Source organism: Melospiza melodia, chromosome 5 (genome assembly GCF_035770615.1).
Source record: "Melospiza melodia melodia isolate bMelMel2 chromosome 5, bMelMel2.pri, whole genome shotgun sequence".
In the NCBI taxonomy this organism is placed as follows: Eukaryota; Metazoa; Chordata; class Aves; order Passeriformes; family Passerellidae; genus Melospiza; species Melospiza melodia.
In genome coordinates this window covers 15592544-15617420 of record NC_086198.1, presented here as the reverse complement: position 1 = coordinate 15617420, position 24877 = coordinate 15592544, and the positions used below count along the sequence as shown (strand labels likewise).

The 24877-nt window shown below is 58.2% G+C and overlaps 2 protein-coding genes across 2 annotated transcripts; one reads left to right on the top strand and one right to left on the bottom strand.

Moving 5' to 3' along the window:
* Positions 1-2117: 2117 nt before the first annotated feature.
* Positions 2118-14821, top strand: LOC134418948 (prolow-density lipoprotein receptor-related protein 1-like). Its single transcript, XM_063157976.1, has 32 exons — positions 2118-2292; positions 2604-2723; positions 2803-3030; positions 3240-3353; positions 3446-3565; positions 3838-3963; positions 4080-4286; positions 4449-4617; positions 4742-4910; positions 5125-5350; positions 5697-5822; positions 6017-6232; positions 6472-6780; positions 7013-7225; positions 7404-7946; positions 8347-8562; positions 8717-8955; positions 9037-9166; positions 9501-9679; positions 9794-9980; positions 10211-10429; positions 10657-10840; positions 11130-11331; positions 11400-11564; positions 11859-12059; positions 12152-12695; positions 12843-12971; positions 13158-13265; positions 13353-13589; positions 13711-14131; positions 14351-14486; positions 14753-14821. The coding sequence occupies exons 1-32, from the start codon at positions 2118-2120 to the stop codon at positions 14807-14809; spliced, it is 6615 nt and encodes a 2204-aa protein (XP_063014046.1). The 3' UTR covers positions 14810-14821.
* A 676-nt stretch (positions 14822-15497) lies between these two features.
* Positions 15498-16712, bottom strand: CLDN23 (claudin 23). Its single transcript, XM_063157993.1, has one exon. It carries the CDS (start codon positions 16624-16626, stop codon positions 15928-15930), a length of 699 nt encoding a protein of 232 aa, XP_063014063.1. The 5' UTR covers positions 16627-16712; the 3' UTR covers positions 15498-15927.
* Between the last annotated feature and the right edge of the window lie 8165 nt (positions 16713-24877).

The following is a 24877-nucleotide window of genomic DNA, read 5'->3' as shown; positions in this document are numbered from 1 at the left end:
CCTTTCCCTCACTGCTGCCCCAGCTCCCCAAGCTGATGCCCAGGTGCACTGGGCATTTCTACTGTACCCACTAACTTCTGGACCCTTTTTCACAGTCCCTCTGCTGCCACTTGCCCTTCCCAGCCAGCCAGTGTGAGGAGTTACTGCTTTGGTGGTGTGGGTGCACTGTGGGGTGGCAGAGCTAGGGTGGAGGGCAGATCCCCATGGTCCTAACACAAATCTCAGCATTGTTCTACAGGTGTGAGGAGGGCATGGGAGCTTTCTGGGTACTGCTCTGTCCTTTCTACTCTCTCCCCTGACCACTAGGAACCACTTTGCCCGGTGTTCCTGCCACAAGGATGCTTATGGTCCCTGGGATGCGCACATTTGTGTTTCCTGGGGAAGTCAGTTGCCCAGAGCTACTGGGATGCTGCCCAGAGAGACAGCTGGGTGTGGGCACCACACCTTGGGAGAAATGGCCTGGGGTATCTCCCTTGTGCCAGTGCACTGGGCCTCCTGACCCAGAGCTGTGCAACACCCTGGTCTTTCCATCTGCCTGAGGGTGTCTCTTCCCTGAGCTTCCAGCTGACTTGGCTGTGTCAGAGCCCCACCTGGGCCAGCCCTGTGGCTGGTTCCATCTCTTCCCCAGCACACAGGAGACCATCCTGGAGCTTTCCTTTTCTGAGCAAGCCAGAAAACGTGCACATGCCAGAAGGTCTCACAGAAAGACAGTGGTGTCAGTAAGTGTGCACCTACTGCAGCAGCTTTCTAGGCTTAGTTCTCACGCAGGGAGGTTTGATGGGAAGGCTGGAAAGGATGTGTGCACAGCACCCACAGGCCATGGATGTGTTTGGAGTACAAACCAGTCTTGGGGGTGTATGGACACTCATGCCACCACCCGCAGCTGGCGGGGAGACAAGCCAACAGGGCAGCACAGCGGCAGTTTCCCCCGGTGTGTAGCGACAAGTCCGCAAGCTCCCGTGCCCCGGGGCCATCTCCGCGGCTTGGGCGATCCCCCCGCTTTGCCTGGTGGCTGGGACTCCTTTCCCAGGCAGCGGCAGGTGCCTTATCCTCTGGCCGGGCAGTTTTCCTCCCCCGGCTGCTGCTCTCGCTCTCCTTGTTGTGCTCCAGCGGCTCTTTCACAGCGCTCAAGGTCGAGGCCGGCGGGCTGGGGGGTGCGCAGCCCCCTGTTTTCGGGGGGTGCCCCCGCGTTCAAGGCTGTCGCTGCCTTCCCACGGCCGCCGCAGGTGCTGCGGGCCCGGTTCTCACGGCCGGCTCTCACAACAACCCCCGCCCGGCGGGACGAGGCGGGGCGGGGAACGGGGGTCCCCCCGTGCCCCTCGGCTCTCGGCGGGCGGTGGGTCCCAAGAGCGCCCGGCCCGGACCGCAGCTGCCCCTCCCGAGGCCGGCGACCCCCGTGTCCCGGCCGGGGCTCCCCGGGGCAGCGCGGCGCAGCCCCCGCGGCGGCGGGGCGGGCGGGGGTCTCGGCGGGCGGTGCCCGCGGTGCCCAATGGCCGTCCGCGCCCGGACATAAAAGCGGCGGCCGCGGCTCCGCGCTCCCTCCGCCGGCCGGGCCCCCCGGAGCCGCCCCTCCCCGCCGCCGCCATGGGCCGCCCCCCGCCGCCGCTCCGCCGGGCGCTCGTCTTCCTCAGCATCCTCCTGCCGCCGCTGCTGCCGCTGGCCGGGAGCGCCGCTGGCGCCGGGACACGCCGCGCCCGTGAGCCAGGACCGAGGGGGGCGGGCCGGTGGGGGGAAAATCCCTGCTCCATTCCCAGGGGCTGCGGTGGGCGCCCGCCGCATCAGGGAAGCTTGCTCATCCCCCCGCGATAGGCACTGGGGGGTCCCCTGCCACTGAGGATGACCCCGTTTACTCATCTCCCGCTGGTGTGTCCTTGACGCCTGTGCATACTTGTCACCCTGACAGTATGGGGACCCCTGCGTCCCGAGGGGCCCTGTGCTGCTGCCTAAAAGGCTTTGGGGGGGGGGGTCCCTGCCTTCCCTGAGCAGGGACGAGAGGTGCAGTTCTCCTTCCAGCCCCAGAGGAGATCCAGAGGTGCCCCGGATGGGACTGGTCCCGCCCCGTACTGGGCTGTGCCGGGACCCCCAGGCGCGGAGCCGCAGAGGGGCTGTGCAGGTGGATGCCCGCTGCGGCCGCCCCGCCTGATCCCGGGCCCGGCTCCCTCTCGCCCGCAGCGGCTGCCAGCCCCACGTGTGCAGCCTCACGCCAGGCCGCCTGCCTTTCCGGCTGCATCCCCGTTCCCTGGCTCTGCGATGGCGAGCAGCAGTGTCCTGACGGCACGGACGAGCAGTGCGGTGAGTGACGCCCATCCGGTGTCATGGGACGGCCTGGGGAGCTGTGCTGCACAGATATCAAGGGGCCCTGGTGCTCTGGGGAGTGGTAGGACAGGACAGAGGCACCTCAGTCTTTGCTGGCTCTGCCTGTGTAGCTTCCTGCAGGGACATATGTGCTCCAGAGATCCTTAGGAATATCTGTGGCATGAGAACACATCCTGGAACTCTGTGCTCCTTGGGCACTGCCTGCGCCCGTCCCGTGCCAGGATGTAGCAGACCCTTGTTGTTCTGCTGTAGCAGCTGGTCCCAGTGACTGCGTGCTGTCCCTGCAGATGTTGCCTGCGGCGGGGACCCCCACGTGTGGCAGTGTGACGATGGCCGGTGTGTCTCTAGCAGCTGGCGCTGCGATGGTGCTGCTGACTGCCTGGATGGCTCTGATGAGCAGGACTGTGGTATGTACTCTCTGCTGGGGCTGAGTGGGGGTGGCTGGGGGTGCAGGGCAGGCTGGTGAGTGCTGCGCTGTTTCCTCAGTGTGCGGGTCAAAGAAGGTGCAGTGTCCTGGCACCCACCACTGCATCCCGCACTGGGAGCTGTGCGATCGGCACCAAGACTGTGAGGATGGCTGGGATGAGGACGGGTGTCCCCAGCAGCCCTGCCTGCCTGGGCAGTGGCAGTGCAGGAACAGGGTGTGCATCATGGCTGAGTGGAAGTGCAATGGGATCGACGACTGTGGTGATTCCTCGGATGAAGATGTCTGCGGTAAGCAAGAACACTGGATGCTCCTCCTTAGGGTGAGACCTGTCTGGGCCATGTGTGAATTAGGGAGTACTTTGTTATCCTGGGCCCCAGCTTCCCTTGGGATGGTGGCAAGCTTGCCAGGAAGCTGCTGATGCTTTGCAGGGCCTCCCCATGAGGCTGGGACCCAGGGTATTGGTGTGCCCTGCTGACATGAGCTGTGTGTGCCATAGCTCCCTGTACGCCTGGCATGGTGCGGTGCGATGAGGGCAAGTGTATCCTGGAGTCCCTGATGTGCGATGACAAGGATGACTGCTTGGATGGCACGGATGAGCCCAGCACGTGTGGTAAGTTACACACAGCTGCTGGCTGATGCCCATCTGGGAGGGGAGCCACAGAGCTGTCCTGCCTCACGTCACCCTTTGCTGCATCCCCACAGGTCGGAGCTGCTTTGTACGCAACGGGGGCTGTGCAGAGACGTGTACTGACACGCACTGGGGAGTGCAGTGCTCCTGTGGGACTGGCTGGGTGCTGCAGGCAGATGGGCAAAGCTGTGCTGGTAAGGGGAGGTCAGGGTGCATGTGCTTCCATGACATGTAGCCTTGGCCACTGACAGCAGTGTCAGTGGCCAAGGCTTCTGGGGAAGCACCTGCCTCTGCCCTGCTCCTGCCTGTGTGTCCTGTAAAGATTGTATCTAGATAATGTCCCAGCAGCAGCTGGTGCATTTTGGGGCTGAGGCCCATGTTCTGGTATCTAGGCAGCTTGCCTGTAGTCCCAGGGAAGCAGTGGCAATGCTGTCTGGGGCAGCTCTGATCTCACCTATCTGTGCAGATGTGGACGAGTGCTCCCTGGAGTATGGACCCTGCAGCCAGCTGTGCACCAACACCCCGGGCACTTTCAGCTGTGCCTGTCTCCCGGGCTACACCCTGCGGCATGGCACTGCCTGCGAAGTGACAGGTAGGGAGAGGAGGGGAGCCCAGGCTGTACCCCCCAGCCATGTCCCTGTCCCTGACGGGAGTGCCCTCCCCAGCCACGTCCCTGGTCAATGAGTGACCTTCCTCTCACTCTGGCAGACAATTCAACACAGATCCTGGTGGCCGTGGGGCAGGACCTGGCCCTTCTGGATGTACGGACCCAAGCGTATCGGCCCCTGCTCTCCACTGAGACAGAACCCCGCGCCCTGGTGTACGACCTGCTCCGAGAAACCTACTACTGGCTGACAGAGGATGGAGAGCTCCGTGTCCACCACCCGGGGAAAGACACACAACCTCTCTATGCAGGTGAGCAGGACCAAGCATGCTGGGTGCTGTAGCAGGGCTGAGATGGGTGCTGAGAGCTGGCCTGCCACCCCAGTACTGCTCTTCCTGTATAGAGGAGGGGGCAGCCCGAGTTTGTCACACAGTCTGGAGCACGTGTGCCTTAAAACTGCTCTGTCTCTACAGATGCCGGAGAGGTGAACAGCATCTCTGTGGACTGGTTCACAGGGCAGCTGTACTGGGCCAGCAGCCATCCTCCAGCCATCTGTGCAGGGCTGGGTGATGGCCGTGGTTACGTGACAGTGCTGAGGAAGGACATTGCACCAGAGCAGCTGACAGTGAATCCAGGTGCAAGGTGAGCAATGAATGAGCCAGGGTTGGCCCAGGCTTCTGGGATTGCTGTGCTGGTGGTGCCTGCTGTGGGGCCATGGCAGCACTGGTGTTATCCTGTGAAGTGGATGCTGAGTGCCTGCTCCCAGGTCCCTGTACTGGGTGAACCGTGGACAGAGGGGCCGGACAGTCATTGCTGCAGCTGGCATGGATGGCTCAAACCGGCGGGAGCTCACAGTTGTGTCCATGGAGGAGCCTGTGGGGCTGAGCCTGGACCATGTGGCTGGCAGGCTGTACTGGATCAGCGAGTACAAGGAGGTAGGGATGAGGGGCAGCAGGGCTCTCTCGCACCCAGGGAGATGATGAGGTGGGAGTTGGGAGGGAGGGTGGCCCTTGTTCCCCTGTGTCCATGGCCAAAGCATGGGAGGGAGCAGGGAGCGGTGCCTAGGTCTGGCATGCATCTCTGGGCTGGGAGGAGAAGGGCCAAGGTGTGGGGATGCTACATAGCTACCATGCCTTGCCTTGTCCCCAGTCCATCGAGACCCTGCGGGTGGATGGCAGCGGGCGCCACTCCTTCCACGCCGTTTTGCGGAGCCACACGGAGCCGCTGGGCCTGGCTGTGTTTGAGAGCCGGTTCTTCTGGACCGATGGCACAGAGCTGGTGTCAGCCACCTGGGCCTCTCCCCAGGAGCATGCAGTACTGCTCCGTGCCTCTATCTCAGCTTTCACTGTGCTGCATGCCCTGCAGCAGCCTCCCAGTGAGTACCTGCAGGTGCTGCACTGCTGCAAGGCTGGCAGCATGGCAGCAACCCCCGCTACATCCCTGGGTTCTGGGGAAGGCTCACTGAGTCCTGGAGCTCACCAGGTCCTGCCCGATGGTTTGCCTGATGCTGTGATGAAGGGTTGTGGGGTTGGTACAGAGGGGACCTATAAAACTATTGGAAAGGCCATGGCTTTGGGTAGACCTGAGTCCCCTTGACTCACATGACATTGCTACCCTGCCTCCAGCCCTTATCCAGTCCCAGGACAGCCTGTGGTTTTTGGAGACTGGGAGAGATACTGGAGTCATGACTACCTGAGCTTTTAACATCCTCTTGCTCCCAGGGGACACTGCTGCATGTGCTCTGGGCCTGTGCAGTCACCTTTGCCTCCTGTCCCCTGTGCATCCTCAAGGCTACAAGTGTGCATGTCCAGAGGGCCTCTTCCTCCTGCCCTCGGGGAAGTGTGCAGGTGAGCAGGGTCTGGCTCTCTGGAGTGGTATACATCCATGTGGGAGTTGAAGAAGGGCCATAACGGGCTTTGGCTTTGGTGGGATGAGGTTCCCAGCACACACCAGTGCTGTGACATTTCTGTCTTGGTTCATTCTGGTGACCCCATCCAGTATCCCTGGGGCTGTGCTCACACACTACCCTTATGCTCTGCAGAGCTGTCCATCATGTATGCATCAGGAAAGGCCATTTCCCTGGTGCATGTGGGCCCTGGAGCACACACCAAACTGGTGCAGGAGTGGCAGGAGCCCCTCCACCTGCAAGATGTGGACTGGCAGAGGTCAGTGCTCTATGGGACAGATGACCGTGGGACTCTCCTGCGTGTTGTGGGCTACCCTGGTTGGAGAGAGGCCATTGTGACTGGGATGCCAGGTGAGACTCTATAGATAGAGATAGAGGGCACATTTCCTTTCCTGATACTTCCTGATGCCTGAGGATCTCCTGGGTGCAGAGCATAGTGGTCTGAGCAGTCTGAGTGGTCTGTGCAGAGCACAGTGAGGCCACGTCGAGGTAGTGGGCAGCTGTACCCTGGGTTTAGGGTCTAGGGGCACCCAGGCAGAGGTGCCAGGGTCATGGGACAGCCTCATAACTGCTTGCCTGCTCTTGCCAAGTCTGCTCTGCCCGTGTGGACATCCGCTCAGGGGACCTGTACTGGCTCGCATGTAACCGGAGGGACATCGGGGTGATCCGGACGTCTGACAAGGCTCCACGCATCCTGCACCGGGCTCGCAGCAGCATCCAGCACCTCTTCTTGGACTGGCAGCGTGACACTCTGTACTGGCTGGCCCGCGGGCAACCCCTGCAGGCGCTGAGCCTGGCAGGGGGTGCTCCGTGGGATGCCTGGAATGAGACATGGCCTGGAGACCTGCCTGCAGCCATGGACAGCAGAGCCTTCAGTGTGCTCTGGAGCTCAGCTCTGGGTGAGCCCTGCTGGTGTCTGAAGGAGGGAGGGGAGGTGGTGGATGTAGGAGGGGTGATCAGCCATGCCCCACATGCAGCAGTTCCCTGCCTGGGCAGTGGGATGCTCGTGGGGCAGACTCGGGACCGTGGCCTCAGCCATGAGGTCCCTGCCATAGCTGTGGGCTGTGGGGTGCAGGGTGAGCCATGAGTGGTGTGGGCAGGCACAGGTCCTGCCATGCCTCTGCCTCACAGGCCTGCAGGCGCTGAGTCTGACCAAGCGGCAAGCAGTCACCCTGACACCCAGCTGGTCCCATGGCCTCATGGCCGCCTTTGAGCCATACCTGGTGTCAGCAAATGGGACAGCTCTGCTGCTGTGGGACCGGAGGACGCTGGCTCTCGTGCTGTCCCTGCCGGCAGCAGGTGTGCAGGGAGTGGTGGCCTTCGTGGGCTCAGAGCTGCAGGCTGGTAAGAGTGGCCATGGCTTTGTGCCTGGTGTTGCTGCTGTACCTGACGGGGCTGGGTGGCCCGTACTACTCTGAGCTGTGGCAGGGTGCCTGGCTACTGCTGGTCATGTGGGGTGCTCTGGGAGGTACCTGGAGTGCAGGGAGGGTATGGTCCCAACAAATCCCAAATCCTCTGCCAGTGCCACCAAGCAAAGAGTCTGCCGTGCCACTCCTTCCACCTGTGGCCACCACTGTGAGGACAACCACAAGCACCACTGCTGCTCGGCTTACCACCCCCACCACAACACCACCGCCAAGCCAGACCAGCGCTGCACTCAGCACTACTCCTGCACCAACCAGCAAGGCTACTACATCACAAACTACCACCAGACAGTCCACCACCTCTGCATCAACAACTGTCCGGACCATACTGACCAAGACTACCACTGTGCAGCCAGTCACCAGCACCACTCGATCTTTTACAACTAAGATCACTGCCCCACAGGCAACCACAACCACTCCACGCTCAAACAGTTCTGCATGGGTGGTGACACCTACCCCACCCCTCCAGTCCAGCACTGCACACCCACTGACCCCCATTCTCCATCTGTCCTGTTCTCGCACGCATGTGCCCTGCCGTGATGGCACTGGGTGTGTGGCCCAGGAGTACCTGTGTGATGGGGAGAAGGACTGTGCAGATGGCTCTGATGAGGATGGGTGCGCCCAGCTCTGCAACACCCCAGGTAGGAGCCATTCTTCTGTCCCCTGTGCAAAAGGGATCTGGGTCAGCCTGTGCCAGGCCTTCTGGCTGCTTCCTAGTGGGGTTTTTGGGACAGGGTCCTGGTAAAGTCCTGGTAAAGTCTGATGCTTGTGATGAGACATACTGGTTCCTTCTGAGCTTGGCACTGGGCTTGAGGTGCTGTTGGAAAAGGATAGAGTTGATCTCACTGCTCATAGTGACCTAGATGTGGCTGAGTTGAGACTGCCACAATCACCTTGCTCAGGACCTAGGCTCCTGGAGATGTCCAGGAGGGACCAAGCCTTGTCCCTTGTGGGGCCTTTCTAGGTCACTGGAGGGCTAGCAGAGGGTCTGGGCACCTTGGCTGCCTTCTGCAGGCAGTGCAAAGCCCCTTGTCTCCCCAGGGGCCTTCCACTGTGCAAGCGGAGCCGTGTGCGTCGGGGCGGGAGAGCGCTGTGACGGGGTGCCGCAGTGTCCCGACGGCTCGGATGAGACGGGCTGCTGGACCCCCACGCAGGAGTGTGCCCTGCGCTGCGACGCCGCCACCCGCTGCATCCCCAGGAGCTGGCTGTGTGACGGCCACGCCGACTGCCTGGACAGCACAGATGAGCAGGGCTGTGGTAAGACCCTGGGGCTGAATGGGATGGACTCTTGAGGTTGCCTGACCCACAGGCAGATGCACTAGGTTTTTTGTCCTGGAGCAGGCACTGCCCAGGGCTGCCTGCTGAGAGGATGGGGGCAGTGCCCCTGCTCAGCCCTGGCCTTTGCCCACAGTGCTGACGGAGTGTGGTCCCGCTGAGTTTTCCTGTCGGAGCGGGCAGTGCGTGGCCCTGGCCCTGCACTGCGATGGTGACCACGACTGCCAGGACGGCTCAGATGAGGAGGGCTGTGCTGTGCCCCGGCCACTGCTCTGCCGTGAGGGTGAGGTGACGTGTTCCCACAGTGGGGAGTGTGTGCCAGAGGCCTGGCGCTGTGATGGTGCTGCTGACTGTAGGGATGGCTCAGATGAGCAGGTGAGTGGAGCAGTGGGGACACAGCCTGTCCCCACTCATGCCTGGGAGGGCAGGTAGCCTTTTTCACCCTCTGCCTTGCAGGGCTGCCCTTGGGAGGAAGAGCTGTGTGAGGACCAGCAGTGGGGCTGCTCCCATGGCCGTGACTGCATCCCTGATGTCTGGCGCTGTGATGGAGAGACTGACTGCACTGATGGCAGTGATGAGGCTGGCTGTGAGCAACACCTTTATTTTATTCCCTGTCTCACCCCGGGGTGGGTGGTGGGTGCCCAGCACAGAGAGAGATGGTTATGTGTCTATGCTGAGATGAAGGGCCCATGTGCTGGCTGCCTATTCCAAGCAGCCCTGGTGGCTCCAGGTCCTGAGTAGCTGTTCTCCCTGCAGGGACCAGTGGCCTTTCGATTAATATAGCCTGAAGCCAGGCTACTGGCACAGCTCTGGCTGCAGTGAGCTCTGAGCAGCCTCTGGAAGCAGCTAAATCTGCCCCAAATGAGCAGAAGGAGCTGGTGGATGAGGCTCAGAGCAGCCTTCCCCCCATGTCCCTGCAGGCCACCCTGCTCCCTGCCAGAGTAATGAGTACCCCTGTGGGCTGGGGTCCTGCCTGAATGCATCCCTGGTGTGCAACGGCCGGCAGGACTGCGCGGATGGCTCAGACGAGGGTGGGAACTGCTCTGTGCCCTGCCAGCGGTCCTGCACTCATCTCTGCTACCCCTCGCCCCAGGGCCCTGTGAGTGCCAGCAGCCCTGGGGCAGGGGTTTGTCATAGCACAATGCCCTGCTCCAGCTGCAGAAGGGAGCCTCATGTCCCCAGGGTGGGCAGCTGATGGTTCCTTTCCCCCCAGCGGTGCTGGTGTGGCCCGGGCTATCGCCTTGCTGCGGATGGTCTGTCCTGCATGGACATAGACGAGTGCACGGAGTGGGGCAAGGGAGCCTGCAGCCAGACATGCCTCAATGCTCCGGGGTCCTACAGCTGTGGCTGTCTCCCTGGCTACCTGCTGGAGCCTGATGGGCACACCTGCAAACTCACTGGTAAGTCCTGGGGTCACCAAGCAGCGCTGAGGCTGGCCCTGGCCCTCTAAGATACCCTGGGAGCTGGTGGATACTTGTCCTCCTGCCCATGGGAAACCTTGTAGTCCTGTGGATGGGCTGAGTCCCAGCAAGCTCCAATGCCTGTGAGTGCTGTGTCCCTTGCCTGCATGTGCTGGGACCATGGGACCATTAGTGCTGAGCAGGGTCCGTGTGGCTCTGTGTTACCCCAGGACCAGAGCCCAAGCTGCTGGTGGCTGTGCAGTCCGAGGTGCTGTCCTATGGCCTGCGGAGTGGCCATGAGGAGGTGGTGCTGGCCACTGACAAGGATCGTGTTGTCTTCTCACTCGACTATGACTTGGTGGAGAGGAAAGTCTTCTGGATGGACCTGGCCACAGAGAGCATCCGCTGGCAGGACCTCAGCTCGGGAAAGAAGGGCACATTGGTGAAAGGTAGGCTGTGACAACATGGGGTTAGCAGGGCTGGCCTCCTCCACTGTGCGGTCTCCAGGTTGCAGAGGGGTGCCAAGCTCTGATCCCTTATGTGGAGAAGCACTAGTGGGAGCAAGGTTGGGAGGAACCAGAGTTTCTAGGATGGAGGGATCTGGGCTGGGAGCATTATGCCAAAGGGCTGTGCAGTTGTCACCCCACACAGGTGCTGCCTCTTGAATGCATTTCAGGTGTGAGATCAGACTGTATAGCAGTGGACTGGCTTGGGAGAAACCTGTACTGGACAGATGGGGTAGCAGGGCAGGTTCTGGCTACTCGCTTGGGGGCTGCCTGGCAAGGGATACCAGAGTACACTGTGGTGATGGATGGAGACCTGGACCAGCCCCACTCCCTGGTGCTCCAGCCTCTGGCAGGGTAAGTCTGGGACAAGAGGACATGAGGACCTCCTTACCATCCCTGCCCTGCCCCATTTACCTCTGTGGAGGCAGATGAGAGGCTGGGGAAGAGGGAGGATGGCCTCACCTTGGTGCTACGGGGACTGCATGACAGGAGAAGAAAGAGCCCAGATACCTGCCCCTGCCCTGCATGGAGCTCTCAATGCACCCATGATGAGATGGGAAGCTCCAGGCTGCTTTTCTGGGCTGCCTTGGTGCTGGGTTGATGCTGTGCCAGGTCCGTAGGCTCATACCTGCCTTCCCATTAGGCTGATGTACTGGTCAGAGGTGGGGAGCCACTCACGGCTGATGGAGGCCAGCATGGATGGGAGTTGGCGGCACGTGCTGCTGGCCCAGGGACTGGGCTGGCCCACAGCACTGGCCCTCGACCTCCCCACCCAGAGGATCTTCTGGCTGGATGAGAAGCTGGGCAGTGTCGGTTCTGCACGTCTGGATGGCAGCGGTGTGAAGGTGTGGTGGGGCACTGGTGGTGGGGCTCTGATGGGGACCAGGGTGGGCACTGACAGCCTCTCTGACAGGTCCTGAAGCTGCACTGGGTCCGGAGCCCCTTTGCAGCAGCTGTGTGCGAGGGGCAGCTCTACTGGTCGGAGAGGAAGACATGGTCCGTGCAGCAGGTGGACAAGGCCAGCGGCAAGAACAGGACGGTGCTGCTCAAACGGCACGGGCAGCCCCACGGCCTCCAGGTACCTTCTTGGGGAAACCCAAGCCCTGCTGTGGCAGCTCTGCTGATCTCCCATCCTGCACAGGACTGCTGTCCTCTGAGCGAAGAGGCACTGGGAGCTATACCCCCATCCCAGTGGTCTTTGAGCAGCAGTCACTGTAGCCAAGTGTCTCTGGTCCCCTGGGACCATCTCTGCCTCACCATCCTGCCCTGAGCTGGGCAGTGTGTGGGCCCTGGGAGCACAGTGTGCTGTCAGTCGTGCTCAGCTCTGCCAGCACGTGCTGACGGAGCTGAGGCTGAGCCCGCTGTCCCACAGGTGATGCACCCAGCCCTGCGCCCCGCAGCCCCCAACCCGTGTGAGGCACGCGGCTGCTCCCACCTGTGCCTGCTGAGCGCCAGGCACACGGGGCAGTGCCGCTGCCCTGCTGGGCTGATGCTGGCTGCCAACCAGACCACCTGCCTGCCCATCCGTGATTCGGCCTTTGCCCTCCTGGTGTCACCGGCAGCTGTGGCACAGGTACTGCCCTCTGGAGCCAGCCCGGGGATCTGCTGTTCTTGCCACTGTCAGGGAAGAGGGGTCCACATCCTAGTGCTGCCTCCTTCCTCTAGGTCTACCTGAAGGACCTGCCCCCATCAGCTGGATCCCAAGGGCTTCCCCCACACCGGGCCCTGCCTTTGGCCAAGGTGAGCCGCCTGACAGCGGTTGACTACGCAGTGAAAGACAAGAGTTTGTACTTTGCAGAAGTGGGAGGCAATTCCATTGGACTGCTGCGCCTGAAGGACTGGGGACGGCTGTCCTGGAAGAAGGCAGTAGCTGTGGAGGGCACGGTGACATCCCTGGCCTTGGACTGGCTGAGTGGGAACCTTTACTGGATTGGGGGCCAGCCACCCACCATCCATGTGGCAGCTCCCAGGGGGCGGTGGGTCCTGGCACTACTCAGCGAGGGGCTGCAGGGTGCTGCCTGGCTGACACTGTGTCCTCGTGCTTCCACCATGTGCTTTGTCACAGCAGCCGGCAGCCATGGGCGTGGCGCCGTGGTGGAGTGTGCGGCCATGGACGGCACTGGCCGCAGAGCAGTCTGGAGGAGAGCCCGGGCTCCCACTGGCCTTGCCTTTGGGGGTGCTGGCACCAGGCTGTACTGGGCAGACCAGGGTGAGTGAGGATGGAGCCGGGGCACTGCGGGGCGTTAGCAGTGGTGCAGGCACTCGGTCTGCAAAGCACAGCCTGGCACATCTCTGAGGGGCAGCCTGGAGCCCTCTCTGTCACCACACTGAAGCCTCTCCCACCTGTGCCTTGCAGAGCGAGGAAGCATCAGCAGTGTTGAGCTGGATGGATCCCGCTTCCAGCTGGTGCGGGAAGGGCTGCATGGTCTCTCACTCTTTGCCGTAGGAGAAGGCTTTCTGCTCTGGAGCACAACCTCAACCAATGGTAGGTCTGTCTGCTGTGCTTTGCCCAGCTCCTCCTGCTGCACTAGGACACGGGGTTCTGCCAGTCCCTGTGGGGTGCAGCCTTGCCCCTCTGTGGGGTCAAGGGCAAGCTAGGGGACCCCCCACCTCCCAGCTCAGGCACCCTTGTGGGAGGAGGTGGAGCAGTGCTGACCCCATGTGTCTCCAGGCTCCAGCAAGATCTGGCACAGCCGGCTGGAGCAGGCTGAGAGCTGGTGGTTCCCGATGGAGCAGGAGCTGGTAGCCATGAGGATTTACAGCCAGTTCTCACAGGAAGGTGGGTCTGGGACTGCCCCAGCCCAGGGCAGCTGCGGGGTTCAGCTGTGCCTTGCGGTGGCTGTGCTAACCAGCGCTGTTTTGGCAGGCACCAATGGCTGTGCAAAGAGCAATGGGGGCTGTGCCCAGCTCTGCCTGCCCAACCCTGCAGGGCGGCAGTGCCGCTGCTCTCCCGGGTACCACCTGGTGCACGGGGCAGCGTGTGCGCTGGCACCGCCTTGCCCCGCCCCGCTGCAGGCCTGCCCCGACCTCCAGAGCTGCATCTCCAGAGAGCAGGTCTGTGATGGGCGCCCCGACTGTGCCGACGGCTCCGATGAGTCTGACTGTGAGTGCCCACCCACAGCCTGGCGTGCCAGGGTCCTGGGCATGGGATAGCCTGCCCAGGCTCGCCCACTTTGGCAAGGGGTCTTACCTGTGTCTCTGCTGATCCATGCCCATCTCTCCAGGCACCTCAGTGAAGGTGGGGACGCAGGTCCCTGCAGTGGCACCATCAGGAATGTCCCACGTAGAACAGGAACCAGTCTCATCCATAGCTGCACCCCAGCCTCGGCAGCCTCAGCCCAGCCTATCTGCAGCCCCTGGCCCCCAGGAGCACAGAGAGCCCTTCGTGGTGCCCCCCAGCACGGAGGAGGTGCTGGGGGCTGTGCCCTGCAGCAGCGAGACGTGCAACCTGCGCGGGGACTGTGCCATCGAGGCTGGCCGAGTGACGTGCCACTGCGCCCTGGGCTATCGTGGCGACTACTGCGAGGAGGCCGAGGTGCAGCCCCTGGCAGGACCCATTGTGCTGGGGGTGGCCGTGCTCCTGCTGCTGGCTGCTGCTGCTGTGGGGGCCCTGGCCTACATGCGGAGACGGGACAGGCGGAGGAGGTGAGCGCTGGGGCTGCACTGGGCCAGGTACAGCTGGAAATAGAGGGACAGGGTCTCCTTGTCCAGGGACAGTGTGGAGTCCTGATGCACTCCTGGGTTATATGGGAAGCTGCAATCACCCCAGCAGGCTGTTAGCAGGGGTTGTGGTAGGCCTTTGGGATCTGCCCCATCTCTAGGAGTTGGCCATGCCATTCTCGGTGTGCATTTTTCCCTCTCCAGGACCTCGAGCACTGCTTCCACTCGGGTGCTGACACTGTACCACCGTGAAAGTGATCCAGAGGAAGAGGATGAGGAGGAGGAAGAGCTTCCCCCCAAGAGTGATACATTTGTGAATGAAGCTTATGAAGGGAAAGAGGTGAGTAGCATCTGGAGCAGGCCCTGCTAAGGACCCCACTGCCACCCTGCAGTGCCCCAGGGCCCAGTGCTGGCATGGTGCCCACTCCCGAAGCAAGCTCTGCCCTCCTGCTGAAGGAGAGGGGCAATACCAACAGTGCCTAGAGTCTGACAGGGCTGTCCCACTCTGCCTGTGGGAGAGTCCCACACCCTGTGCTAAGGTCTAAGGTGGGCTTGGAGAGGTTGGGTCAGACTCACCCCTGATACACCCATCTGTGATTTCTGCAGGAGCTGCCAGCCCTGCTGAGGAAAGGACCATCTCACATCAACACCGTAATTTCATAAAGGAACGTTGTGCAGCATCTCTTGTGCCTTTGTGGTTTTTGTGTGGGCTGGGGAGGGGAGATTGGTTTGCTCTTTCTAGATGTCTAAGACCTAGGGAACGAACGTAACAATGCAGACAAAAAACGCTTGGGAGGTTTATCAGGAAGTCTCCAAGTCCAACACAGTCTCTGAGACTGTCCCTTGAGTACTGTCCCTCTGCAGCAAGGTTTAGCTTGCTGACCAGGGTGCCTTGGGCACACCTGGTATAAGAATCTAGCCGAATAACTCTGCAAGGAAGCTGGCTAGGCTCTTACCTTGTTATGCAGGGGGCTGAGAAGGATTTTATAGTGGAGTTGTGACCTCCTGAGTGTCCCTTACAAACCAGTGAGACCAGTTTTACCACCTCACACCAAGCTAATTTTGAAAGGGGAAATAAAATGCTATTTTTTTCCTCTGTGATCTTACTCCCCCCACCCTCCCCGCTCCACCCTGAAGTGGCTGTGCTCCAGGAGGGAGAAATCTCTTGAAGAGCTGATTTTGACCATGGGGGGAAAGTCCTTTGGGAAAGTGCTATAAAAGCTAGCTGTTGCCTTTTACAGACCTTTTCTCCCTGCTTCAGGCAAAACACAGGGAAGCTGGGTGCGCCATGCCCGCTGGCTCTCAGCCCAACCTGCCTGGCAGAAAGCCCATAACCATCCCACAGCACAAACCCATTGCTTTGAATTTATTTTGCTTTTTGCACAGTCCTGAGCTGGGCAGGGATGTGAGACAGGTGCTCCCCTCCCCTACTGCCCGCTCTGAAGGTTACACACTTCTGACCTGTATGTTGTTTACATGGGAGCACCAAAGCTGTCTCTGCCCAAGCTGCTGTGCATGGTACAGGAAGATGAGGTAAAAGCAGCACAGAGGGACTGGAGCCACCTCTGGTTCCAAATCCAGCATGGCTTTGGCACAGTTGTAGATCCTGGAGCACAGCAGACTTTTGAGGAAGTTGCAAATATTCAGAACAGGTCCTTGGTCTTGTTTCCAGCAAGAGAGAACCCAGAGGGGTTCAGAGGAGCCCCAGGAGAAGGGCATGGCTTGCAGGGGCCAGCACTGTTCTTGATGCCAGGGAGCTGAATGCTATCCCAGTGCCGGGGCTACAAGTCAGAGTCACAAGGTGGGCTTCTCCCCCAGCGCTGTCCATCTTTCTCATCCTCCAGCACATCCCAGGGATTGTTGTAAGCTCTACTGGAGCCCGAGCCAGCCTCTGTCACAGGGGTGGGGGGCAATTTGGGAGCTCTGCGCTCCTTGCAGCAGTGATGGAAGCTAAGGGCGAGGGCCAGCCCCCCCAGGATTTCCAGACAGCTTCCCAAATAGCTCAGCACCAAGCTGTAGCCTACGGTCAGCGTGCTGCCAGGCGGGGCAGGCAGTGCCCACAGCTCCTGGGTGTACCAGGAGCTGGGCACGAGGCTCATAAGCCCAGAGAGGAGCAGCACCAGCCCTGCCACGCCAGCCACCAGGTGCCGGGGCTCGAGCTGCCAGCAGCGAACACCCAGGGCAGCCACCACCAAGCCCACCAGAGTGACCACGAGCGAGGAGGGCATCAGCCCTTGGGCCACCCGCACGGGCACCTGCTCGAAGTAGCCCAGCTCGTCGGCCTGCCCGCAGAGGCGGTCGTGGGTGCTCTGCCGCTCCCTGCATATGTCCCAGATGCCCTGCTCCCAAATGACGTCCATGGGCTGGTCAGGTACGAGGCTCACCTGCCTCCAGCTGGGTGCCAGCGTGCCCGTGAGTGTCAGCAGGAGCCCGCAGGGGCACAGCACCAGCCCCACGATCATCTCCGCCGGCGTCCGCATGCTGGGGACGGGGGTGAAGCGGGATCCGGAGGGCTTCTGCTCGCCCGAGGTCCGCAGGAGCTCCGGGGCTCGCTGGACAGGAGCTATGGCACCGGTGCGGGCAGGGCGGGGGTCCCGCGGCCGTGCCGGAGCCTCTCAGGCCGTGCCGGAGCCCCTGAGGCGGGCAGCCCGCGGAGCCGCCCCAGCCCCGCCCTGCCCGGCACGGGCCGGGCCTGGGGAGGTGCGGACAGGAGGCGGTGCCGGCGGGCGGGGCCCGGCCTGGGCAGGGCCGGCCGGCCCCTGCGGCGGGGACAGCGCCTTCCCGGGCTGCGGAGCCCTCGGGGACAGCGCCTTCCCGGGCTGCGGAGCCCTCAGGGACAGCGCCTTCCCGGGCTGAGGAGCCCGCGGGGAGCGCCGCAGCTCCGGCCCCGCTGTCCCCTCGCAGGTGGCGGGATGGAGGCCGTGCTCGGGCTGGTGGGGCGGCGTAGGACCCTGTTACAGCTCCCTCCGTTAGCTGCATGCCAGCTTATTTTGCTATCAAATTAGCTAACTAATTAATTAAAATAATTAGGATGAAATGCTGGCAGATCTCACATTTGGTAACTGGCCCAAGAGACCTCCCCATCTCCCTGTCCTTCAGGGAGAGCTCCTGAGCTTGGCCCTGCTCCTCCCGTCCCACGCTGCCCTCAGAGGGCACCCGCAGCAGCCTGGCTCTGGGCAAGAAGAGTCCATGGGATGTCCACTGAGACTGGTACGGGAAATCACCACATTTGAGAGCGCCAGCGTGGGATTTTGAGCCCCAAAAACCACTCGTCTTGGGCCTCGCCAAATGTCCCTGAGTTTCTGCCGGTCACACTGAGCCCAGGAGAGGGCAGCATGCTCTGTGGTTGGATTTGGGGTGAGCAGCGCCGGCTGAGCTGGGATGCTGGCTCTGTGCGCGCCCCACGGCATCTTTGCGCTGCTGGTTGCTGGCCTTGGAGGGAGGAAGGAAGGAAAGCCTTCCGTCTGGAGGGCTGCGTGGGGCTGTGCTGGACCAGCTGTCCCCACCTCCCTTCCCCACTCCTCCATCCCACAGCTATTTCCCGAAGTCCTGAAGCCCTTCAGCTCTCTGGGTGCCAGATCATTTTGAGGAGGGATTTTGAAGTTGTTGAACCCTGGATCTTAGTCCAGCTGGAAGGCAGGGGTGGGTTGGAGTTAGGCAAAGGCTCATGTCTCCAGCCACGTCTACAGAGCAGCCAGATGAGCACAGCTCCAGAACAGGAACACCTGGCTTTGTGGTATGTAGCCAGTAGCTTGCTAAAACTTGGCACTCCTCATCTGGGAAACTAAGCTAGGGGTTACTGATTCCTTTCCTGTCCAATTAACTTCTGTAACTTTTACTCTACTCCAGCCACTGACTCTGTGCCAAGGCACTCACTACTGCCCTGGGAGCTGTGGGTCCAACCAACACACCAAATGCTGCTGGCCTGATGTGTTTCCCGAGTCTGCCTTTTGCCAGGGGATCTCTGCACAGGAGCAGGTGCTGCAAGCCTGAAACCTTATAGTCCTGCCTCTCTTGTGAGCTGTATCTGGACACCTTTCCATCCGGACACCAAGTGGAGGTTGGCTGTGAAATGTAGTGCTCCTGGAGGAGAGGGAGGCAGAGGGAAAGGGCTGGTAGCAAGCTGGGTGGCACAGTGCCATGGATGAGTGCCTATCAGTGCCCTTTGCCTCCTGCCCGCTCAGGAGGCTTTTACCAAGGTGACAAATCACAGCTTGGTGGCAGCGCTGTCAGGTGTAGCAGTGGTTGCCCATGGACCGTCCAAGCCAAGCTGTGAGCAGGTGATAGCAAGCCCTGAGTCCTGCATGGCTGGCCAGGACTTTTCTACCCATCCCAGAAGTGTGGGTAGGCATGTGCCAACCCTGATGGAAAGGGAGGAATTCTCCATTTTGTTGGATTTGCCCACATTTTACCCAGAAAGGCTAAGAAAACTAGAGGGTAATACCCACCCTAGGCTTTGCAATGCCTGCCCTAGGATCTCTCTCTTGCAGCACCTTTCTTTTTCTCTTATCTGTTCCTCCAGCAGTGCTGTGCCCCTCTTGCCCTTGCTCATGCAGGCTGGAGTCTGGGAGGTGGCCAGTCCTTGAATCTGCAGCTGCAGCAGAAGCTGGATCCCAGGAGTATCACAATTATGCACCAGGGCAGGTTTAAAAACCTGGGCCTTTCCAATTTATTAATAATGCCCAGGAGGGTGCATTCTGCCCTTTGGGCTGATGCCCAGGCTCCTGGCTGTGGGACAATGATAAGCAGATTAGGTGATGTGGCCCTGATGCTGGATGACCTGCCCTGAGTAAGCCTGGGGAAGGAAATGGGATTAACAGAGCTGTTTCCCGTTGCCACAAAGTTATAGATTGTTCATTTCTTCTCTTTTACTTTCTAATGAGGTGGTATGAAAAGAAATTCAAAGAAGTGCCTGGCCCTTTCCAAGCTCTGGGGAAGCATTTAAAGCCATCTGGCCTCAGAGATAAAATGGTCTGGCTGAAACTGCTTTCCTTCCCACATTGCCCTAGCTACTGAGTGGGAAAAGCCACCTTACTTGGTGTTTCCTACTTCTCCAAGGCTGTGACTTAGTTTTTTCCTATGCTGTCACAGTCATCTCTTTAAGAACTTTATGAAAGTGATGGAAACTTTATCCAGGCCTGGTTGACTTGGCTTGCATTTTATTACTATTTTTTAATACCCTTGTAAATTGGAAGAGCAGCAGAAGGCCTTGAGCTAATTGGACCTGGAAAAGCTCTAGGGGAGGATAGTCAGCACTTGATTCCACGGAAGAAATATTTTTTTTTAAATTCCATGATGAGGTATTTAGTGTTGAGTTGCTTCTTCCAGCCTCAGATAGCCTGCATCACTGAAGGCTGGGAATGAATTCAGGGCAATATTCCTGTGTTCAACCTCTTCCCTGCCTCTCTAGCTATCTGCTTCCAGCCACTGGTGGTGATGGCACCCCAGACTGGACAAGTACTGGTGTCTCTTAGGTGACAGTGTGAGGTCATTGCGGATAGGACCAGTAGCTTTTGGGTTACCCCATTGTCACACCAGCTGAGCAGGATTTGCCTGATGCCAGAAATGGCCAAAGAACACATGAACACAACAATCTCCACAGCTTCCTATGTGATTCGTAGTCTGATCAGACTTCTAGGCCCAACTGAGCTTTCAAAATGTGGCTCTGGAGAGAAGAGCTTCTCTGCACAAAGTCAGCACTGCCCCTCCATTGTTGGCACTGAGACTTGGGGACAGGGGGGTCCTTTTCAAGGAGGTTACTCTTACTCCCTTCCTCAGCAGCAGCAGGATCTCTCAGCATCCTGTTTGCTGTGTGGGGAACAGTTGGGGCCAGGGCTGTTTAGCAGGAGCCTGCAGCTGGTAATTCCTGTTTACATCCCACTGACCCTGGGGCTTTGCTTGTGTCACATATGGCAAGATGCCCCCCATACCAGCACAGTGCCTGCGTGTCCTGCAAGTTACACTGTACCTGATTCCTTCTTGGGCTCAATGTGGGCTTGGCCCATGCTGGACACCAAGCCATGAGGCTGCCAGGTCTGTGCACATGCACTGTGCCACCCTGGGTTGCTCTGTGATGGCAAGTAGCCAGCAGGCACAATAGCTGCCCCTGGCTGTGTATCATTTATCCTCTCTCTCACCCGAGGAGGATTCGCTTTGCAGAGTGTGGCAGTCGCCTGTGTCTTGCCTGATGTAGGAGATGGGAACTGGCTGAGAACAGTGCCCGTGCAGGCAGGACCTGCACTTGGGGGGCTGCAATTTCCTCTGGTCTAGACACTTGTATAGCTCCACTATCCATCTGTGTTTACCTTTCAGTTTAAACCCTAAATCCCTGCAGGCTGGGATCAAAGCACGATGGCTCAAACAGTCCATGCTATGCTTTTTAGCATTAGACCTGGTTGTCTAAGCCTCTCCTCAGTCTCCATCCCAAAGGAAAATCTCCTTAGCCAGGTGTCCAGGTTGAATTTTTTTGTTCTTTTTTTGCTACTTTCAATTTTGCTACATTATACAGCAAATACATTCAATTTTGCTACTTTTTCCTCTAGCATTTCAGATGGGACCATTTCTAGGAGCGCAAACTGAAGATTCTCCTTGCTCTCAAGCCATGGCCCCTGCAGCATGTGATTGCAAGTGGAACACGCTCTGCATTGTGCTAACAGCTGCAGTTGCAATGGGCTTCTCCCAGCCCAGCTCCCAGCTTCCTCCCTGCACACACACACTGCTGTCTTTGTGCCTGCTGGGAGGCCAAGGATGAGCCCCAAGCAGGACAGGCTCTGTGATCCCCCTGGCTGGTTGAATGTGGAAGAGAGATCTGTGTGTGCTCCCCAGAGCTCCCAGCAGGCAGCTCCATGCCCCAGCTATCCAGCCTTTGTGGTGGCACTCCCACGAGCAGATTTATCAGCCTTCCACTTGCCCATTGACCTGCTCCCCTTCCAGGCTGGCCATAGTGGTAACAGCAGCCCTGAGGATGCACTCCAGAGGGGTTATCTGAGAGCAGGGATGTGTGGGGCATTGAAGGGCTTGCAAACACCCATACTGGCAGGTCTCACCCAGCAGTGGCTTAACATATCCAGCCCTGTGGCCATTGCAGTTTTGGCTGTTCCCCCTGCTCAAAATTCGGTGTGAGGGAGCTGCAGTTTGGGGTCAGCATCCTGTAATGCCTGCAGGGAACAGTAAATCCATCAGTGAGCACTGAGGCTGTTCCAGCTCTCTTTCTGCAGCCCAGCTGTGAGTCTGAGCACCATTCAGCCTGGATCCTGGGAATGAGCTGTTGAAAGCCTTATTAGATGCCCCCCAGGTATTCACTCATCCGTTAACCTTGCTCACTTTCTAAACTGCTGCACTTGGACTTGCCAGATTGCCCAGCGCTGCTTTCAGTTCCGAGAATGATACAAAAAGCATTTTTGCAGCTATATGTATTTTTGTCTGACTCAGTCCTGAAGTGGTTGGGAGTAGTTTAGACACGAAGCTCTTGTGCTGGGTTTTGGAGGTGCAGCCCTTTTCAGACAGGAGTAAGAGAGCAGTTAAAGCTGTGTCTGGCTGCAGAAACTGCATGTTTGTCCAGTTCCTGGGCCACACATCTTGCAAGCTAAAGGGCAAAGCTAATGCTCATGGGTGCACAGCATGTTGCAACTGGCAAGGCAAAATCAGTGCTCCATGATGGAGGTTCATCCCATTACACTGTAAATGTGACTCATCTGCAGGGACTTTGATCTCCCATTGGGCTGAAACACCTGAAACCAAAGGGCAGATGGCTTATACATGTGCCTTGACATATTTGCTGGGAGTTTGGTCAGCTTTGTGGGCCAAACCACTGGACATATGGCCAAGGCCACAGTGGAAACAACCTGCTTAAACCTTTCCCCTTGAGAAAGCCCTGGGTGGGAGACAGCTGTGCCCTGTGCCTGTTCTGGAGGCTGAGAAATTGTGCAACTTCTAGTATATGGGAATTTATTCTAATAGTTCTGCATGGAGAGATAGCTGCATCTTGCTCCTGTGTTATTTCGTTGAGTTACAGAATGCTTTGGATTGGAAGAAACCTTCAAGATCATCTACTTGCAACCTCCCCCACCATGGGCAGGGACCTCTTACACTAGACCAGTTTGCCCAAAACCCCATCTAATCTAGCCTTCAACACTTTCAGGGATGAAGCATTCACAAATTCTCTGGGCAAACTGCTCCAGTGACTCACCACCCTCACAGTATAGAATCATAGAATATCCTGAGTTGAAAGGCAACCACAAGGATTATCCAGTTCTGCTACTGCCCCTGCACAAGACAACCTCAAGAATCACACCATGTGCCTGAGAGCATTGTCCAAACACTTCTTGAACTCTGGCAGGCTTGGTGCTGTGACCCCTTCCCTGTAAAGAATTCCTTCCTAATATCTAATCTAAACCTACACTCTTTCAGTGTAAAATCATTAACCCTTGTTCTACCACTACATTCTCCCATAAAATATTCCTCTCCAGCTCTCTTGTAGGCTCGTTTAGATACTGGAAGCTGCTGTAAGCTCTCCCCAGAGTTTTCTCTTCTCCAGGCTGAGCAACCCCAGCTCTCTTAACCTGTCTTTGTAAGTGAGATGCGCCAGCCCTCCTCTGGACCTCCTCTGGACTTGCTCCAACAGGTCTATGTCCCTCTCATGCTGGAGGTCCCAGAGCAGGATGCAGCACTCCAGGTATGTCAGAACTCAGTACATCCCTCCGGATGTCCAGAGTTGCCGAGGACCCTGCCGGGGGGCTCGGAGACCCTGGCATGCAGCCCAAAACACCTGGGGATTTGATTATCACCCCTGGAGCAAGTTACCAGTTTTGTATGAGAACCTGAAAGTCACAGAACTTTGAATAGTATAATAATAAAATTATCACAGGGTGAAAATGTAGATTTTAGGGTTTTTGGTATGGGGGTTATGGGGACAAGATGGAGGAACTTGGACGTGTCTAGCCTTTCTTCTTCTTCTTCTCCATTTTCTGCAGTGATGTTGGCACTTTGGGATTGGTTTAGAGTAGAAGTACACTGTCTAACATAGGTGATGGGTATTGGGAATTAAGTGTAAATATGTTATACGTAGTTTGTAGTATAAAAGGACAACACTGCCTCGGGGGCGGTCAGAGTGCCTGTGGCTGCCCTGCTGAGCAGATCTCAGCTGGGCAGAAAGAAAATTTAATAGATAACAATTAATAAACAACCTCAAGACCGAAAAGTGAAGAGTCCAGACTCATTCTTCAGCCGCACGGGCCGAAACAGAGGCATCCCACGCATCTCGGGGCAGCAATTAACAACAGCAACCCAAGACAGGTAGGGTCTCACTAAAGTGGAGTAGAGGCACAGAATCCCCTCCCTTGCCCTGCTGCCCACACTGCTTTGAATGCAGCCCAGGACAAGCTGGCTTTCTGGGCTGCAAGGGCACATTGAAAATCATGTTCAGCTTTTTGTCCACCAAAATCCCCAAGCTTTTCTCCTCTGTGCTGCTCTCAATCTATTCTCTACCCAGCCTGTATTTGTGGTTGGGATTGCCCCAACCCAACTGCAGGATCTCGCACTTAGCCTTGTTGAACATCTCAAGCCTGCCCAGGTCTCTCTGGATGGCACCCCTGCCCTGCAGCTTGTTGGCCACACCACACAGCTTGTTGTCATCTGTGAACTTGCTGAGAATGCACCTGATCCCCCAGTTCCTGTCACTGACATTGAACAGCTCTGGTCCCACTGAGACCACGTAACACCACTTGTCACTGGTCTCCACTTGGACATTGAACAGATGACCACAGCTCTTTTAGTGCCGCCACACAGCCAATTCCTTGTCCACTGAGTTGTCCATCTGCCAAATCCACATCTCTCCAGTTTAGAGACAATTATGTTTTGTGGGACAGTGTCAAATGCTTTGCACAAATCTGAGTAGACTATGTCAGTTGCTCTTCCCTTAGCCACCAACACTGTAACCCTCTCATAGAAGGCCACCAAATTTGTCAGGCATAATTTGCCCTTACTGAAGCCATGTTGACTGTGACCAATCACCTTATTATTTTCTGTGTACCTTAGCATAGTTTCCAGGAGGATCTGCTTCATGAGCTTGCCGGGCACCAAGGTGGCACTGAGAGCCTGTAGTTACCTGTGTCTTTCTTATTTCCTTTTTAAAAAAATGCTTCCCCATTCTCAGTCAGTGGGTGCTTCACCAGACTGCCATGACTTCTCAAATATGATGGATAGAGGCTTAGCCACTTCTTCTGCCAATTCCCTTTGCACCTGATGTATCTCATCAGGTCCCACAGACTTGTGCAAACTCAAGTTTCTGAGATGTTCTCAAACTTTTTCTGCTACAGCAAGTAGTTCCTCATTCTCCCAATCCTTGCCTTTGACTTTTGCAAGTTGGCTGGTGTGGCTGGAGCACTTGGCAGTGAAGACTGAGGCAAAAAAATCATTGAGTACCTCAACCTTCTTTATGTCCTATGTAATCAAGTCTCCCATTTTCCCTTTTATTACTGATGTACCTATACAAGCACTTCTTGTTGCCCTTGACATCCTGGTCAGTTTAATTCTGACCAGAATTCTGACCAGGGTGGGCAGCTCCTAATCTGATTCCTGGCTGCAATTTACCTGTATTCCTCGCAGGCTGCTTGGCCTTGCTGCCACCCTCTGTAGCCTCCCTACAGGAGGGTTTGAATTTGAGTTTGTCCAGGGGCTCCTTGTTCATTCACATGGGCCTCCCGGCATTTTTGCCAGTCGTCCTCTTCGTTG

Bases quoted from the DNA above. Each gene is read 5' to 3' on its own strand.
- CLDN23 (XM_063157993.1), bottom strand. From the start codon at position 16,626: ATGCGGACGCCGGCGGAGATGATCGTGGGGCTGGTGCTGTGCCCCTGC.
- LOC134418948 (XM_063157976.1), top strand. From the start codon at position 2,118: ATGCCCGCTGCGGCCGCCCCGCCTGATCCCGGGCCCGGCTCCCTCTCG. The intron at 4,911-5,124 runs GTAGGGATGAGG...CCTTGTCCCCAG, and splicing joins GGATCAGCGAGTACAAGGAG to TCCATCGAGACCCTGCGGGT. The intron at 6,233-6,471 runs GTGAGACTCTAT...GCTCTTGCCAAG, and splicing joins CATTGTGACTGGGATGCCAG to TCTGCTCTGCCCGTGTGGAC.